The 17,403-nt window shown below is 38.3% G+C and overlaps 3 protein-coding genes across 3 annotated transcripts; all 3 read left to right on the top strand.

The window, feature by feature from the left end:
- The first annotated feature begins 2,313 nt into the window (after positions 1 to 2,313).
- Positions 2,314 to 8,739, top strand: LOC103976170 (uncharacterized). Its single transcript, XM_009391377.3, has 5 exons — positions 2,314 to 2,888; positions 3,002 to 3,137; positions 3,793 to 3,952; positions 7,928 to 8,134; positions 8,537 to 8,739. Exons 1-5 carry the CDS (start codon positions 2,351 to 2,353, stop codon positions 8,540 to 8,542), a joined length of 1,047 nt encoding a protein of 348 aa, XP_009389652.2. The 5' UTR covers positions 2,314 to 2,350; the 3' UTR covers positions 8,543 to 8,739.
- Positions 8,740 to 9,294: 555 nt separating this feature from the next.
- On the top strand, positions 9,295 to 12,039 carry LOC135605503 (LIM domain-containing protein WLIM1-like). The gene is made up of 5 exons (XM_065095673.1): positions 9,295 to 9,678; positions 10,365 to 10,461; positions 10,543 to 10,586; positions 11,032 to 11,115; positions 11,543 to 12,039. Exons 1-5 carry the CDS (start codon positions 9,544 to 9,546, stop codon positions 11,768 to 11,770), a joined length of 588 nt encoding a protein of 195 aa, XP_064951745.1. The 5' UTR covers positions 9,295 to 9,543; the 3' UTR covers positions 11,771 to 12,039.
- A 457-nt stretch (positions 12,040 to 12,496) lies between these two features.
- On the top strand, positions 12,497 to 16,854 carry LOC135605502 (elongation factor 1-delta 1-like). The gene is made up of 8 exons (XM_065095671.1): positions 12,497 to 12,624; positions 13,161 to 13,270; positions 13,356 to 13,472; positions 13,552 to 13,642; positions 13,860 to 13,977; positions 14,150 to 14,263; positions 14,403 to 14,564; positions 16,526 to 16,854. Coding segments are annotated over exons 2-8 (690 nt in total). The 5' UTR covers positions 12,497 to 12,624; positions 13,161 to 13,184; the 3' UTR covers positions 16,528 to 16,854.
- Positions 16,855 to 17,403: the final 549 nt, after the last annotated feature.

Here is a 17,403-nt window from a genome sequence, read left to right as displayed (position 1 = left end):
GTTTACTTTGTCAGACAATGGTGAAATAATTCTTATCACACAGTCTCTTGTGGATAATAAAATTGAATAATTTTTAAACCAACTTATGGTTTAATTATTCATACACTAACGGCATGTATATCTCTTTATCTTTTATACGATTAAGAGTGCATCAAAATTATGGAAGGGTAATAAATAATATTTAGATGATCGTTCTCTGGAGGCACGTTTCCAAATAACGTACCGTTTTATTCCTCCATTTGACGGTGACATAAAGAAATACCATAGCTACAATCTAATCAATTCCCCACTATATAAACATCAACACACCGCCTTTCGCTCACTCTCTTGCGTGCCGACCGTCGGTCTGCTTTCCCAAAAGTTCGTCAGAGAAAGAGAGAGCAACGAATGGAGGGCCTCATACCCTTCGTGATCCACGCGATTAAGCGGCGCCGGGATCGGAGCTCCTACCGCTGCCTCTCCCGCGGCACCCGCAGCCTCAGCATGGATCACCTTCCGGAGCACGAGGGGGAGGCCGAGGCCCCAGCATCGAAGTTCGGTCAAGCCTCCTCTTACCGCCGCAGCCGATCCGAGCGCCGCTCGCCCTCTGATCACCGCATCGGGCCGTCGCGGAGCGTAAGGTAAGTGTAGGTCGCCTTCCCCTCCTCCGCAGTCGCCACATCTCGTCTAATCGAATGCCTCATCTTCTTGAATGATCTACCATGATTTCAGATTAGGGGTATGGAATCCTATCTTTACCAATCTTGGCTGGAATTTGGACTGTTTGAAGCGATTGCATTCATCTTTCTTTCAATGACACTATTTAGTTTTAGCTCTGTAGAATGATTGGTAACTGTTTGGAATTAATAAAGATTTGTGTACCTGCGGTTGCATCTGGGATGGAATGCTTAGTTGGTAATTGGCGCAATACTTAGAAGAAACGAAATGATTAAGGTTCGTGGTAAGAGAAGAAGCAGAGTAAAATATTAAAATACCTTAATAGAAATTATAAATAAAGATTTAATTATCTTATAACTTTTTATATATCTCAACGGGATCCATATAGTCGATCCTAAATAGTTGGAACTTAAAATTTAAAATTAATGTACAATATCTTGCAGTTTTGAAGTGACATATATTTCTTACAAAATAATAATAATAATAATAAGATCAACATTCATTCTAGAAAATTTAGGTTAACTACTTCTCACATTAACTAATTTGAATGTAAATATACGTTATTATATAATGTCTAAATTATCATAATGATTTTTAGAGGTCATTAACATTAACTAGAGTCCCAGTTTTGGTAGGGCTACATATTAAAACAACCGATTTAAGAGGATATATATGCATGTCAATTTACCTCCTTGTTATTATTGTTAATTTGGTCTCCCAGTTCATTCTAACTGTAACATAAGATGCATGCATGTGAAGACACAATACCTGTGTTTGCAGGGTATAGGTGAAGTATCCATCTACAATGTCATAATAGGGATAATATCTATTCAAGTCAATATTCTCTCTAATTTTCATCAACACATTTCTCGGAATGGGAACATATCGTCTACTTATACATAATTTGATATTCCTAATGTTTGATCGATGGACCTCTGTTGATAGTTAGATGTTGATGATAATATTATTGAGGGTGGTGGTCTCTCGTTGTCGCTAGCCTAATCGCAGGCAACAGTTACATACAAGTGTTACTATACACAGTAGAAGCACCGTGGGATGTGACAACTGACAATGATCGTATGCATAGTTGCTTATGTGCAATAACTTTACAATGGTCAGCTGCCTTGATTGTTAGCGATTGTAGTAATACTATTGTAGCAACATTTGCTTGTCATGGTTGGCATCAATTGGACGTTGAAGATAACGAGCATGGTGAAAGAAGTCGTAGTATATCACCGGGTGTTATAGAAAGAGATCATGATAAAAAAAGTACGATGACAATAATTAATAAGTTGTATCGCTAACCGATTATTGGTGACGATGTTACATCGTTGGCAAAGGGATAGACAAGCCGACAAGTCGCCAATGGTTTGTCCTGAGTTGTGGCATAGTAATGATCGTCGATTATCATATATCGATTATTATTATTATTTTATAAAATATATTTTGATCCTAGCATTAAAAAAAAAGATACCTCTCAGATAAAAACCAAATATGAGATAAAACCTCATTATTGGTTTGTTTGGTAAATTGTGCTAATTTAATCTATCTAAATAATATCTTGGTTTCCTCTGCCGACATCTGACCCGGTATATAACGCACATCCATGGTAACGTTTATATATAACGTTCGCCGTTTTGGGTTCGTTTAAGGCGTTATAAACTATTACCTAAACCACTACGTAGAAAAGAACATGGCGTCCTCTCCGTCCGCCCGGCGCCGCCGCTTGCAGTATCTCTCGCCGACCGAAACCCTAGAAATTGGCGGCGGCGGCCTGTCCCTCTCCCCGCGTGTGAAGCTCCTCCTCACGTTCTTCCGCTCTGATCCTGCCGTTAAGCCCATCGACGAGTGGAAACTCAAGCTCGCCCTCCTCGACTTCCTTCGCTCCCATCCCCTCTCCCTCTCCGTCCCCGATGACGACCTCGTCATCCGACGCCGCCCCGACCTCCACAAGCGCAAGCGCGACGAGCCCGTGGCCTCCGGGACTCTCTTCGTCCGCGACCTAGGGTTCCTCAAGAGCGAGAACCGAGAAGGGGACGAGGAGGACGAGGGGGCGTCGAGGAAGAGGTTCTTCGACTGGCGGAGCACCTTCGTCGACCGGCTTGCCGGGATCGATTTGAACCTCGAGGGCGTCAAGTTCAAGATGACCGTGGAGATCCCGCCGGCGGATGATTTTGAGCTGATGAAGAAATCATGGGAGGATTATTATACCTCACAGTTGTTGGATTCCCGTAATTATATCCTATCTCTAATCTTAGAACAAGGAAGTTTCAGTTGTTTGTTATCATGTAGCGTTGCTTGGTTGGGCAAACTGGAGATCTTGATCTGCGCCTTGTGTTTGCAGGAAGGGCATTTGCCAGGCGCCCAGACACAGTCATTGTTCGGGGTGTTCCTTCTCGCTGGTTTGCGGAGCCACGAGTGTCGTCCAAGGCCTCGATGTTGGTTACTCATACCATTTTTTCCACACTGGGGAAGATAAGGTGAATTTTGTAATCTTTCTAGATTTATTGGTTTAGTTTGGCTGTTCAATTGTTGCTTTCTTCATTCACTCTGATAAATGTTGTCTTGTAGAGTGGCAACTTGTTTGCCGTGTCTGATCCGGCGACAAGTTAAATATCTGAGGAAGATAATTCGACTCAGCTGATTTGACTCAAAATATATAACTAATTGGAGACAGACTTAACTTGATTTTACTCTTCCACTTAGTCTTTCATGGGTAGACCAATTACTCATAAATTTTGGCTGCATTGATATGGTTTATTGTCATAAAGAGTAGTAGCTGATTTTACTTACCATCCTTGTCAGTTGATAAGGATATTTCTTTTCACTTACTGAAAGAGGAGTTTAGTTTGTTCCCAAGTGGGTCATTTTTCTCTTTTCAGTTACTTTGTTTGATATAAGAGACCACACAGCATGAATTTGGGAGAACTTACAACAATATGCTGGAGCATTTATTGGATATTTTACGTGTATAAAGTATAAACTTCAGTTGTTAAGCTTCTTAATGTGTCTTATTTGGTATTTGTATCATGTGGCCAAACTTTTTGGTTGATACCCTTCCTTTTATATCTTCATCAACTTAATCAATGACTATCATCCTTTGTGTTTTTGACATTCTTAACCTGCATCAACTAGGAATCTTAATGTTGCCAGCGACGATGATTTAGGTGTGAAATCAGAAGAGTCTAAAGAAGAGATTATTTCTGGACTTAACTGCAAAGTCTGGGTTCAGTTTGAGAGTTATGATGACTTCTACAATGCCATGAAGGTGTTATATGGACGGTCAATGCAGAAGGTAATACTATGGTTTTGGTCAACCAGTTCTATATGATGATTTGTGTTAGTGGTTATCTACCAATTGAACAAATTGTGTATAATATTTAACTGCATCGCTGACATTGGAATTGCAATACCTGTGTACTCCTCAGGTCTAGTATGAGCTAGTTTTGGATTTTTATTTCCAAAATCTCACAAATAAAGGAAAAGTTCAGTATAATAATACATTGCTGCCCAAATATGCTTGGAAAACATGCAACTTATGATAGGGGAATTTTGTGTAATGATCATAAATTTAAAATCATAATAGAAGAATATATATTTTATTTACATAAGAATATAGTAGTAGTGCCTACACAACACAAGATTCGTCTTACCGAGGTGTACCGCTTGGTATGGGTGGTACATACTGGTCTGACATAGGACCGGTATGCGGATCGCCATACATCGAGCAGTGCACATTACATGACCCCGTATCGAGTGATACATGATTTGTATCGATCGATAACGGTTGAAATCCGATTGTTACCAACCTGTATCGGTTGATAACAGTTGGATTTTGATCGTTACCGATCAAGGGCTGAGATTGTTTTGTTTCAAATTGTCAATTTAACTATTTGAACGATAGGAAAGGGTTTTTAAATGCTTTACACCCCCCTGTTTCAACCCATTTCAGTCTCTTAATCGAGTTAGACTGCTAAAACCCTTTCCTCCCATACAGGTCAGTAACGGTCGGATTTTGACCATTATCGATCAAGGGCTGAGATTGTCCTGTTTCAAATAGTCAATTTAACTGTTTGAATGATAGGAAAGGGTTTTTAAATGCTTTACTCCCCCCTGTTTTAACCCATTTCAGTCTCTTAATTGAGTTAGACTGCTAAAGGAGTTAGAGAGACCCACTTGTCACAATCGTTCGCCCAGCGTGCAAAGGCAAAGGCAAAGGCAGAGGAGAAGGCAGTAGCATCAGTTGTATCGTTAGAAAGAATCGAGTCGGGCTATGAGACACCTTTTGACTGCTAAAGGAGTTAGAGAGACCCAAACGTCACAATCGTTCGCCCAGCATGCAAAGGCAAAGGCAAAGGCAAAGGGGAAGGCAGTAGCATCAGTTGTATCGTTAGAAAGAATCGAGTCGGGCGATAAGACACCTTCTCAATCGCATTTAACAACCCGCTCGGTCCAGAGACATGTCATTAACGTGGACAATAGTGTTTCGGTTGATGATGGCGGCGACGTCAGGGAGTCGATGGTCTCATCTACACAATTTGAGAGTGGTGCATGGATCGAGGAATAGTGTTTTACAAATGTCATCCAAGATTCAGATCATGGAGCTCGACGAGGTACTAGTTAAGTTTATACACAAAAGGGGAAGGGGAAGACAATGAATGATTTTGAGTAGATGCGACAGAGCTTACACGACGTAAACACAAAGCGAAGCTCATCGTATTCATAGTCGTCGTATTATAGAGAATCTTACCGCCAACAACAATGCAGTGATAGTTGGTTATACTTCTCCAAGCAGTAGTATGGTGATCGATCTTATGATACAAAGTGGTATATCAGTGATGAAAATAGAAGTTCTGACATTCTCAATGTTCCGCACCAATACATGCCACAATCATCCTTGCCTCAGGAGTCGTCTTGGACATATGTGGTTCATGACCATCAGACTGACCATCACTACATTGATGCATAAATAGGATACAGTGTATTAGTATACTATGTCGTGGGATTAATTTTAGGATTGGGTTCGATAAATATATCAAATTGATATATAGATACAGAGAATCCAGGACTTCGATCTATCGCTTGTGGAGTCTCATCGTTCTTTTTGATGGTAGAAATAGGTATATCTATCGATTGATTACTTGATTCATTTAAATTTTAAAATTTAAGTTGTTTAAAAAATAATCTAACAATTCCAATTATTTTTTTTGTAGATAATTCAACATTAACAAAAAAACGGTTCGGAATGTACCACAAAGGTACTCCTCAAAGCCCAAAAAAGATGTCACTATTTTTTCGTAATTTAGATTATTTTTGTTAAAATTATATTAAAATTATATTTATTTTTAACTTAAAAATCATAATATATATATATATATATATATATATATATATATATATAATTTTTTTTTTTAGGAATTTTTGAAGCTATTTTTCGTTATTTTTCTGTGTCATCGATATGCCTTGCCGTACCAACACACGATATGTTGGTATGCCTTGATATGTATTGCATCGATGGCCGATTGATACACCACGGTAAGGCAAACGTTGACATAACATACAGTATTTTATTTTGAAACAGGACATCTTCAGGTTAAATAACTCCATTCTGTAGCACAGTAACTAGAGATTCCATCAAATGCCCTTGTTGAGAGCCTGCAGAAGTGATATTAAGCAAAATAACCATCAGCATCCTAATAAATAGTGGAAAAGAAAAGGAGCTATTAACATAATGAAAAGAATCAAAACCATAAACATAGTACAAGGAACAACAAAAAATCACGAACAATTTATGCTTTTTTGCTTCACACATTGCTTTCTACCGCTTTGTTCAAATGAAGTCTTACCATTCCCTAAATTGTTTTTGATGAGAAGTATAATGATTGCTGAAGTTACAACTGGAGTGCTCTTTAGAACTTCAGATCAATAATTTCCAAAAGACCTTATAGTTTCTTATCATCAAATTTTGAGGTTGTTTATTTTCTAGTCATTGCAAGCACAATAGCATGTAGGAAATGTTGTGGGAACAAATGTTGAACTACCTTGTAACTTTTGTTTGCATTTTAAGATCTATTAATGAGGCATGTGGATATGCTAATGCATAGGAATTGCATGAACAAATATGGAAAATAATAACATGAAGCAGTGAGGTGGGTGGTGGATAGAAACAACCAAGGCATGCAGAAATCTTGTTGGTTTTTCACATAAAAACTCTCTCTTTTACAAACATCATACCTTATGTCAATATTGTAATTCTTTTACTGTAATTATTTGGTGCTGCATAATGACAAAAACTTGGTATACTTGTGGATTAAAGTAACAACAAAGGTATGTACTTATGAAGAAAATAATGGCTTTTTCCCCCTTAGGGGCTTGTATTTCTTGTTTTTTATTTTCTTTCTAAGATGATTTTGGATCTCTTATTTTTCTATGAACATGCAAACTCCTCAACATTTGAAAATAATGGTAATAGGTTTCGAATCAACTGAACAAAATCTTAGGTTTGCTCATTCTAAAGCTTAAATGTCACAGGTTTGCATCCATTCAGTTGACTCAATTAAATACGATTTTCCCAGTGGGAAAACCTAAAAGGGGATACATTAGCCGATGTTAGATTGAAATGAGCCAGGATTTTTGTGCAATCTACCATGGAATTGGAAAATCCAAACTTTGCTGAATTTGCAAATCACTGATAGTTACACGGCTCTCTTCTAAATCCTTTGTTCTTTCACATAGACAAGCTTGATTTAATGGTATTTGACCTACGCTGACAGTAGGTCAACATAGAAAATTAAACTGACCATATAGCAGAAGAATTTTGCACCCCTGCATGAGCAATTTTTATTTGTAGAACTTTGTGGAGCTGGATCATGTGGGTTTGTAATAAGATTCTCTTATTAACTTCGATAAAGCTCTAGGAATGTCTAACGGTTTTGAAATCTCATGATTTGTTTACATTGGAAATCCAGGCATGCATTTGCAACAAGATGCTGTTCGGTGGTGAACAAGATGAGTTCTAACTAGAATCAATAGCTATGTTACTTTCACAATGATGTGTATTTGAAGTTCATAAGAGCACGTATGAAATTCCTAGTGTACCTGTTTAGCATGTTATAAGTACCCATAACATGTGTCTTTGAAATTAGTTTTTATGACCTTAGATAGGGATTCCAAAGACATCTCATTAATTCTCCATGTGTTACTAGTGGGACCTGTTCTTTGTATCTTGTATATACCTTTCTTGATTTTGAATCTTTTTCATATTTTGCAGGAAGGCTCACGGCTTAAAGTAGACTATGAGGTATCTTGGGACAGAGATGGCTATTTCCGGAACGTAAATCAGAAGCCTTATAGAAGTTACAGACAGGAAAGGGATAGTTCAACCCAGGTTCTGGCAGGAAATATAAGAAATGAACCCAGTAAAAATCAGCCCCACATGACATTTGATTCTAATGGTTCACGGCGCAAACGATTCAGGGTATATTTCCTTTAATCTTATAACCGAGCATGAACTTATATTGACTATTCTTTGTCTGAACATTCGTTAAAAGTTGTGAAGAAAGCCACACACTAACGGTACGTTATCTATAGCAAGCTTCAATCTTGGAAATTAGTGGATAATATTTAAATTGACATAGCAAGATATTTATTGCTTAGGTTGTAGTTCTGCTTTAGTTATCTATTCTCTGTTGTACAAGCTGTACTTCTAAGGAATGTGAAACATGCTTTAGGGTTTGGAATTATTAGGCTTACTTTTCATATATGTGCCATTTCTTTTTTCATTGTTCTACATGTATCTGGACTGATACTTGTGTCAAACTTTTCATTCGATAGGTTCCTCCTCCACATCATTTTGGTTTTTATGTATCTAAATGTGCAGGAATGAGGGACCACGCCAATCTTGGAACCAAGCTGGTCCTCCAGATACATAGAGGCCTGAGAGGACAATACAGGAACTGCAAACTCGCAGCTGCAGCTATGTTGTATTTTGTTCAGACTTGCACATGTTTTGAATTAATTTTAATTTTAGGACCAACAGCATATTCATCTGAAAGTAATGTGTTTCAGCTTCTTCTTCTTTCACTATTTTAAGATTCAAATTTGGTGTTAGAAAGCTTTAATTGTGAAGCATATTAGAACAGATTGATGGGCTTCTGAAGCTCTAGTATTAGAACCACTGGAGTGACTGACTTGACGAAATGGTCAACGAAAATTAATTAAGATTAACGTTGTATACTAACATCATATTCCTTAATGTATAAGATTGATCCATCATCTTTGAAATATATAATTCAGATGTTGATGTGTAGGATGATCGATCACTTCCCAATCCTCAGGTGTTACGATTAACATCATTCTTCACCTGCCTTGCTTGATATCGGATTGACGACAATAATGACATGTCCATCAATCTTACTTTAACATGATAATAGTTTTTTAACTGTTCATCCTACTACTAATTTCCATCTCGATCGTCTATTATTATTATTATTATTATTATTTGAAGTAAACATTCTAAATGAGACTATCTTAAATAGAAAACTTATAAAGGTATTTTTCAAAACATTCTAGAAAATATTTTTAAATGTAAAAAATTAATAAAATTAATAATTGTCATTTCTTTCTTCTCTCTCCCTCCGCCATTTGCTCGTTCCTCCGCGATTCTCTGCACCTGACCTCTTCCTTTTTCTTCCTGCCCTTCCGCCTCGCAGCTCCCCCACCTCCCATTTGCCTCCGGCCTTGCGCAGGCCCTGTGGGTGGCTGTGGGCGCTCACCAATCCCATTCCCATCAACACCGGCTGCTGCTTGTAGAAGAAGAAGAACAAGAGTAAGGTAGCCTCTGTTCCCTCTTGAGGTTTCCACACTGGTCGGACGGGACGAGGAGCGATGGCGTTCCAAGGGACGACGACCAAGTGCACGGCGTGCACCAAGACGGTGTACTTGGTCGAAAAGCTCACCGCCGACAACCGGGTCTACCACAAGGCCTGCTTCAGGTGCCACCACTGCAAGGGCACATTGAAGGTGAGATCCTATCCGCCCTCCCCCATTTATCTTGTCTTTCTGAGACAATAATTCGTATTCTCCGTGGACTCTGTCTTTTGCATATGTTTGATGGAGATCTGCATTCTCTCTCTATCGATCTATCTGAAAACATGATCAGTTCATCAACACGCATTCTCATGAGAGTTGTTGGTTCTGTCTGCTTCCATCTTTATTTCGATCACCACGACCACAAAAAAAATGAGCTAATCTTCGAAGTTCTAATTATATCTGATGAACCAGCATTCAGTGGACACGATTGACCTGCTCCTGAAGTATACTTCTGATTAGGATTGGAGAAATGCAACTTGAGACACAATGTACCATAATGCATTCATGTAATCAATCAAGGCATATAATTCGATGTTGTACATTAATTCATCTTCATATAGGTGATAATTAATGCACGGGGATGCCCGTTCTACTGCTATGAGTTCCTTCTTTTTGGAACTTGGAAGGTCCACATCTTTAGGCAACAATGCAAAGGAAAGATGGTAAATAATATGCTTGTACAAGCTTAGACTCTATTATCTAACCAAGCACATTCTAACTTAATCTGCATTATTATAGAAGGAAATCTTTGAACAACTAACAAAGTCTCATGTTCACGGTAAAAGCCAAACTTTCCTGTGAGCCTTCATAATTGTGCTGACATTTTCAATTTGCAGCTGGGAAACTATAATTCCTTTGAGGGAGTCCTGTATTGCAGACCTCATTTTGATCAAATCTACAAATCAACTGGCAGTCTGGACAAAAGCTTTGAAGGTGATCGTCATTTCCTCACATTCCTCTTAAAATTTTCTTGTTTTTGTGACACTTGAACCTGGCTTCATTTGTCTTCTTCAGGGACCCCAAAGGTTGTCAAACCGGAAAAGTTTGTCGATAACGAGGTAAAGTAATTAATCCAAATCCGCCCGTTCTAGAGGCAAACAAATTGAGTCTGAATCTTAGATTACCAAGTTGAGAAGTATCCTCTTTCCCCAAGGCCAAAGCCATTGCTTTAATACAAATTCTATGTAAAATTCCTTTGGGTGATTGGATAGTCTGGATGTGGCTAGAGTTTCATTGAGGATCGATTATTGAATAGATCCAACCAAATTTCCAATAATATTATTTCTTTGTTCCTCTTAAGCACTGGTTCCACTACCATCATATTCATACTGCTTAGCTTTATGGGATTTGCTTTCGAGGAAGTAATGAACCTGTTACTGTATAATTTTTATTCTTCTATCAAACTGCAACTTTTAATTGACATCTTTTCCATTGTATGCTGCATGTTTATTCCTCTAAGTAATGTGTTCCAATGCTGATATCGAACTCAAATATTCTCTACAGAATGCAAACAAGGTATCAAGTGCTTTTGCTGGCACCAGAGAGAAGTGTGTTGGTTGCAAGAAGACTGTATATCCAATCGAAAGGGTAATTTCACTCATTTTAAGTCTAGCACTTCTAAACATGCATCTTTTCTAGTCTTTCTTTGTTGTTCATGAATAGCAATTTCCATGCACGACACACATTGATGTCATCTTTGTCATACTTCATGAAAACAACAATTCATCTCAAAGTAGTGCAGATTTTTTTCCTACCTTCCACAGAAGAAAGAAGTGCATATTTTCCTGCCATTGCATCCTTTTAAGAAAACATAAAATGGAAGAGTTAATCTAATCCAGTTAATATTTACTAACATCTCAAGTATATTAACATGTGTATCAATGTTGCATCTCAGTACAAACAGCACATATATTCCTCTCCTTGTCACCTGCAAGGTCTAGTTCGCACATTTTAGAGCATCTGGCTTCTCGTGTTCACGATAGAACCGATTGAGTGATCCAATTCCTTTTCTCAGGTCACGGTCAATGGCACCGCATATCACAAGAGCTGCTTTAAATGTTCTCACGGAGGATGCACCATCAGCCCTTCCAACTACATTGCACATGAGGGGACGTTATACTGTAAGCATCACCACATCCAGCTAATCAAGCAGAAAGGGAATTACAGCAAACTTGAGGATGAGAAAGAGAAGACTTCGGATGAGGCAGCATCTCCTCCCCAAGAGGAAGAATCTGATGCATGATCGATCTCCACAAATGCTGTCTCTTTTTGCTTTCTTTTTTACTGCTGCATCCCTTCGAGAGCGATATCCTTGGTTTTCGACGAAATGCTGTTGATCACAAAATTTGTTCTACTGTGTCTTGTCTTCCACAATATATGCAGGCTTTGAAAGAAACTATTAGTTGATGTGGTTTCTGCTATCAACTTTCTTATTGTCTTCATATTGGGTTGGAATTCTTGTAATTTCAGTATCTTTATGTTGAACATTTTGGTGGTTGATGAAGGCAATGATGCTTGCTGTTTATGGAAAGACAAGAATGTTTCCCATGAATCTGCCTTTCCTGAGCTGAATGAAACTTCAATTATGACGAAGAGTAATTCCTAAAATTTACTTACTTCTTAATGCCAACATATTAAGAGAAGACTTCTTTGCTGAAGACATTTCCAGGAAGACTAGCCTGCTGTGTTTGCTATGCAAGTTGAGGCACTGCAGCGATCGTTTCCCAACGAAAGACACGACTTAATTCTCGATAGGGTGGCCATGGACCAGTCCACGATTCAAGTCACCATATATATACGTCGGGCTCTGAAGGCGAAGATGGACCGGTTTAATTGTATTCTAAGCCGAGTTGATGTCAGATTAAACCGAATCCAAACCCTCTAACCGCGCCCCCAACATGGGTCGAACCGGAAGATCATTATCGATTCGGACCGCTCGTCTGAACCCGGTTGGCGATAGATATCCGGTTCGGAATCAGGTAGGGTTACACTTGCTTCCACATAAAAGGCGCTCGATTGCGCCCTTACTCCGCCGCCCACACGACATTCGTAGTTCTCGTCTCCCTTCGTCTGTCGCTTCTCCCAGGCGGATCAAAGGTCATCTTGGATCCCCCTCCTCTATCTTCGATTTCTTTTTGTAGAACTACATATTGTCCAATGACATGACCATTTTCCTGAGGTGTTACATCCGTAGTTTTCGATTTCATCGGATTTTGCTCTCTCGATCTCGAGACGTGGAGCACGCTTTTGCCAATTCGGGGTTTCTGTGGTCTGCAACCTGTTGTTATCTATGCGTTCGTGTTTGCTAGCGACTGTATTATCAATAAAGCGAATCGTTTCGTGGTTTTCTTATATGATGAAGATGTATTCCTGTGAAATTAAGTCCTTTTTTTCCCATTCTATGGGAAATTGGTATCTCTTTTGGTTTGAAGAGTAAATTTCCTCTGTTTTAAAGTTAACATTGAACTAGTACTTGCGATGGATGAGACTTTTCTTTATCTTATGGTATGATCTGATAGTTGTAGTGGAATTTCGGGATATATATATGTAGATGTCAGCCATCGTTTGTTGTAAAACTGATAATGTTGGATTTGGCATATCCAATCTAAGATTTTGCTATGTACCGCCTGCAGAGGTTGGCGATTCTTGTGAAGGCGATGGCTGTCAATTTCCACAATCTAAATGCAGCGTCTGGCCTCCAGAAACTTAATGATTATCTTCTTACCCGAAGCTATATAACTGGGTAACGTGTTTTGGATGCTTGTCATCTGATGATAATTTTCTGTTCTCCTGATCATGATGTCTCATTTTTTCATGGGTTGTTTCAGTTATCAAGCTTCAAAGGATGATATTTCTGTTTATAGTGCATTAGCCACATCTCCATCGGCAGACTATGTGAATGTAGCTAGGTGGTACAACCACATTGATGCTCTCCTTAAGTTGTGGTATGTGCTTAGTCTTGGTTTACTTCAATCTGAACGTATTGGTTGTTCCTGGTGTTTGACCTACTTGACGTGATATCAGCGGTATCTCTGAGGAAGGCAAGGGTGTGAAGATTGAATCATCTGCATCTGTGGTTGAGGAGGCCCCTTCACCTGCTATTGATGACAAGAAGGTGATTTTTAGAACTTTTTGGTGTATAAAATTCAGATAATTTACTTTTTAAAAGAATAAAGTGAATTCTAGACTATGATATATTGCTTTGGCAAATATTTCCTGTATGCTAATAGGCAAATCCTATGAAAATTCTGTTGTGTATTTAATGTATTATAGCATGATAGTAATATATTACATGATGATATATTTTTTCTTATTGCAACTCTTAAATTCAGGGCCCAGCAGCGGATGATGATGATGACATGGATTTGTTTGGTGAAGAGACTGAAGAGGAAAAGAAGGCAGCTGAAGAGCGTGCAGCAGCTGTCAAAGCATCCGGAAAAAAGAAAGAGTGTAAGTTTGACGCATTTCAATGTGTGTATTTCTGTAATTATAGACTAGGTCTCTGTTTCTCGGCATATTTCTTAATCGATAGAGATGTTTGTGTTTTTCTATTTGTATTAAGAACATATGCACATTAAGTTTTATTTTCATCCTAATTTTGGGCTCCTTTTCCTATTGGCAGCTGGAAAGTCTTCTGTACTTCTTGATGTAAAACCATGGGATGATGAAACAGACATGCAAAAGCTTGAAGAAGTTGTCAGGAGTGTCAAGATGGAGGGTTTGCTCTGGGGGGCGTGTACGTAGTTTCTTTCTATCAAACAATAATGAGCTGAACTTCGTATATGTTATTCCATGAGTGCTTAACTAGGCACATTATTTATAAAAAAAAAACTGAGGCACATTATTAATGTGATCATTACTTACTGTAATTGCAGCAAAACTGGCCCCAGTTGGGTATGGCATAAAAAAATTGCAGATCATGATGACTATTGTGGATGACTTGGTCTCTGTGGATAACCTGATTGAGGACTATCTGTTGGTCGAACCAGCAAATGAGTACATCCAGAGCTGTGATATTGTGGCATTCAACAAAATATGTAAGTACATAATTATAATTGTGCACCATGCAACCATCTTTCGATGCTAATTTTTAAGTGTGGATAAATTGCATGTTATGGCAGTTGAAATTTTATTCATTAAAAAAGCTTTTACGATATGTTAATAAATTAATGGTTTCTGGCCAAAGATCCTATCTAGTATCTACCATCTTGTTCTAATGAATTGATATTTTATACTAACTGCTTAATGATTTAGTTTTTCACCTATTGAAACTCTATTATTTGCTTTGAAAGAAAAAAATCCTAGTCCATTTATTAAATACTAACTTATGCTAGTATCAAGTTCTTTGGCATCAGCGCTCTTCCCTTGGTTGTGTGATGCATTCTGGTCTGCACTCTTAAATGCATCGAACCTGCAAGATTTATTTGGTCCCATTTATGAGAAACATTGCCTAGGATATGTTGTTGGTCTATAGTTGTTAGTGCATTGTATAATCCCAAATTTCTTGTATTTCAAAGAATTTATGCTGCCATACCTATCATCAGTTTACTCTTGTATAAATTCTTTGCTACCAGCCATGAATATTCTTGTTGATCAATTCACTTTGAAAGAAGTTTGTCACTTTTCATGTCGTTGTCAACATTTTTGTCAGTGAAAAGGAACTATATATTTTACCAGTGCAATTTAATTAAAACCCTTCCATGGTTTGTGTACATTATTTTTGCTTGTTTTAAGTTTGAATTACTTTTTTTTCGTTTTGAAATTTTATCCTTTATATAAATAAACTTTGTTTTACACACACTGTTAATCTCCAATCCATCTGTACAAGTATTATAGGACCCTAAACCATTACCTAATTGCCCATGCAGTGGAAATTCTTTGGCATGTTGTTTAAGCCATCTTTAAGACTAGTTATGTGTATTTTCTTTACAATGTTATTACATTGGCACCTCCAACCTTTAACCTCAGTCCCTGATTTTTGGATAGGCAATCAATTGTTTGTTACTCGTTTGATTCTTGATTCTTGAAAAGGACTGCTTTTGGAGCAAGTTCCAAATTATCTTCATCAACTTTTGTGTGAGCCACTTTAGGTCACACCCTTGTCTGACCGTATGCTTAGACATATTTAACTAGTTGTTTCCTAAGATGTCTTTTTCATTGCTATACAGAGAAATAGTTTTATGCCAATTTCTCAAGCTTATGAAGTGCATCATTATTTATTAAATCTTGGAAGTACAACTATGAAAACTCAAACCCCTGTATACACCTGTTACCCTGTCCAAATAAATTAGTTGGTTGTGTTATCATCAAAGGTATTGATAGCATTAATCAGCTTAGCAGGAAAATTTGCTTTTCTATATAATTATCTGCCTAAATCAGTGAGTACACATCAACTGGCAATAATTATGGCAATGTCTTACACAAGGCAGTTAATTTTTTTATCTTGCACAGTGTTGTTTTAGATGTGGCCACAGACACAGATTTAGGATTAACATGATATAGATGCAGCCACAGTTCAGATTTTCAAAATGAAACAGGGTCATCGATACAACAGTATGAAATATTTAAGACTAGAATATATAGAGTAACAGATCACATTTTATGGTAACTGTTAATTACATGTACAATTAACCTATTTATCAAAAGGTGTACTTTATGGTAATGATAGCCCATGAAGAAGCAAATAGATGGAATTATAAAGTCATCATAGGATGCTCTATACGAATATCGGAAACTTAATTTGAAATCATATATTCATGTAGTTCAACATCAAGAGGCCAACACTTAAATAGGAAAAGCCAAGGTTTTCCAAAGAAATGATACTATTGTGGTATTTTTGTTTCATAGGCCGATATGCCATTTCTTTCTTAGGATCCCTCGCTTCAAGTGTGGCATAAATTTCAGTAGATTACTGTTTTTTCTTAGCCTTCATGTAATTTTCTACTATGCTCTTTTGATCTACAATGAAGTTGACCCCTTAGCTCTATGTTTGTCACAGAGGACTCTTTCGGCCTCCAGCATGGGAGACAGCTTGAAGCCCCTATTTTCATGTGTTGGATGATAAATCAATCATTCAGTGGTCTTTTTAGTTGTTGAGCTCTTTTCTTCATTCTTCTGCTAGTCTGCTCTGTGTGTCTGTCTTAGTTAATATTTGGAAGGAGCTTGAAGCCCCTAGTGTCATGTGTTGGATGATACATATATCATTCAGTGGTCTTCTGGTTGTTGAGCTCCGTTTACATTTCTTTTGCTAGTCAACGAGTCTGCTCCATAATATATCGAAGGACTTCCTCTGGTAGACATTTAATCTATGAAATTTTAGTTTGGTCATTTCTGCTTCATAAACTGTAATCACTGCCGCTATGGATTGCTTGCTCTTTCATCCACATCACAACCATTCCCCCCTGTTTTATCGTGTTCTCTTCATAATTGTTTGTGGAAGTTGTAATTGCTGTAATTGCTCATCTTTTATGCTGCTATCGTACTGTGTATCGATTGTTCAACCTCTTCTCTACCGAAGAAGGGGGAAACAAAGATCTACGAACGGCCGCCTATCTCACCCCCAACCATCGCCGTAAGCCCATCGGATGCCGTCGCGAGATCACCCGCTTCATACACCAGGCGGTTCATAGAAGGGACCCGCGCGGAACCCATCGCGGTGGCGACAGCAAACCTACGACGAGCAATATTCAATCCGTACCCACACGACGGGACCAGAAGGGTCGGGGTGCGATCCCTTTCTTTTCGGCTCCTGCGCTTCGTCTGTTAGACCAGAGGATTAGGGAGACGAAAGAGGAGGGTCGGAGAACCGTCGACGGAACAATAGTCTTTCATCACGGAGGCGGTGGCCAACGCAAACTCCTCCTACATTCCCAGGAA

The sequence above is a fragment of the Musa acuminata genome, chromosome BXJ2-2, assembly GCF_036884655.1.
Source record: "Musa acuminata AAA Group cultivar baxijiao chromosome BXJ2-2, Cavendish_Baxijiao_AAA, whole genome shotgun sequence".
Taxonomy (NCBI): Eukaryota; Viridiplantae; Streptophyta; class Magnoliopsida; order Zingiberales; family Musaceae; genus Musa; species Musa acuminata.
The sequence above is the reverse complement of the archived record's forward strand: the minus strand, read 5'-3'. Positions and strand labels throughout refer to the sequence as shown.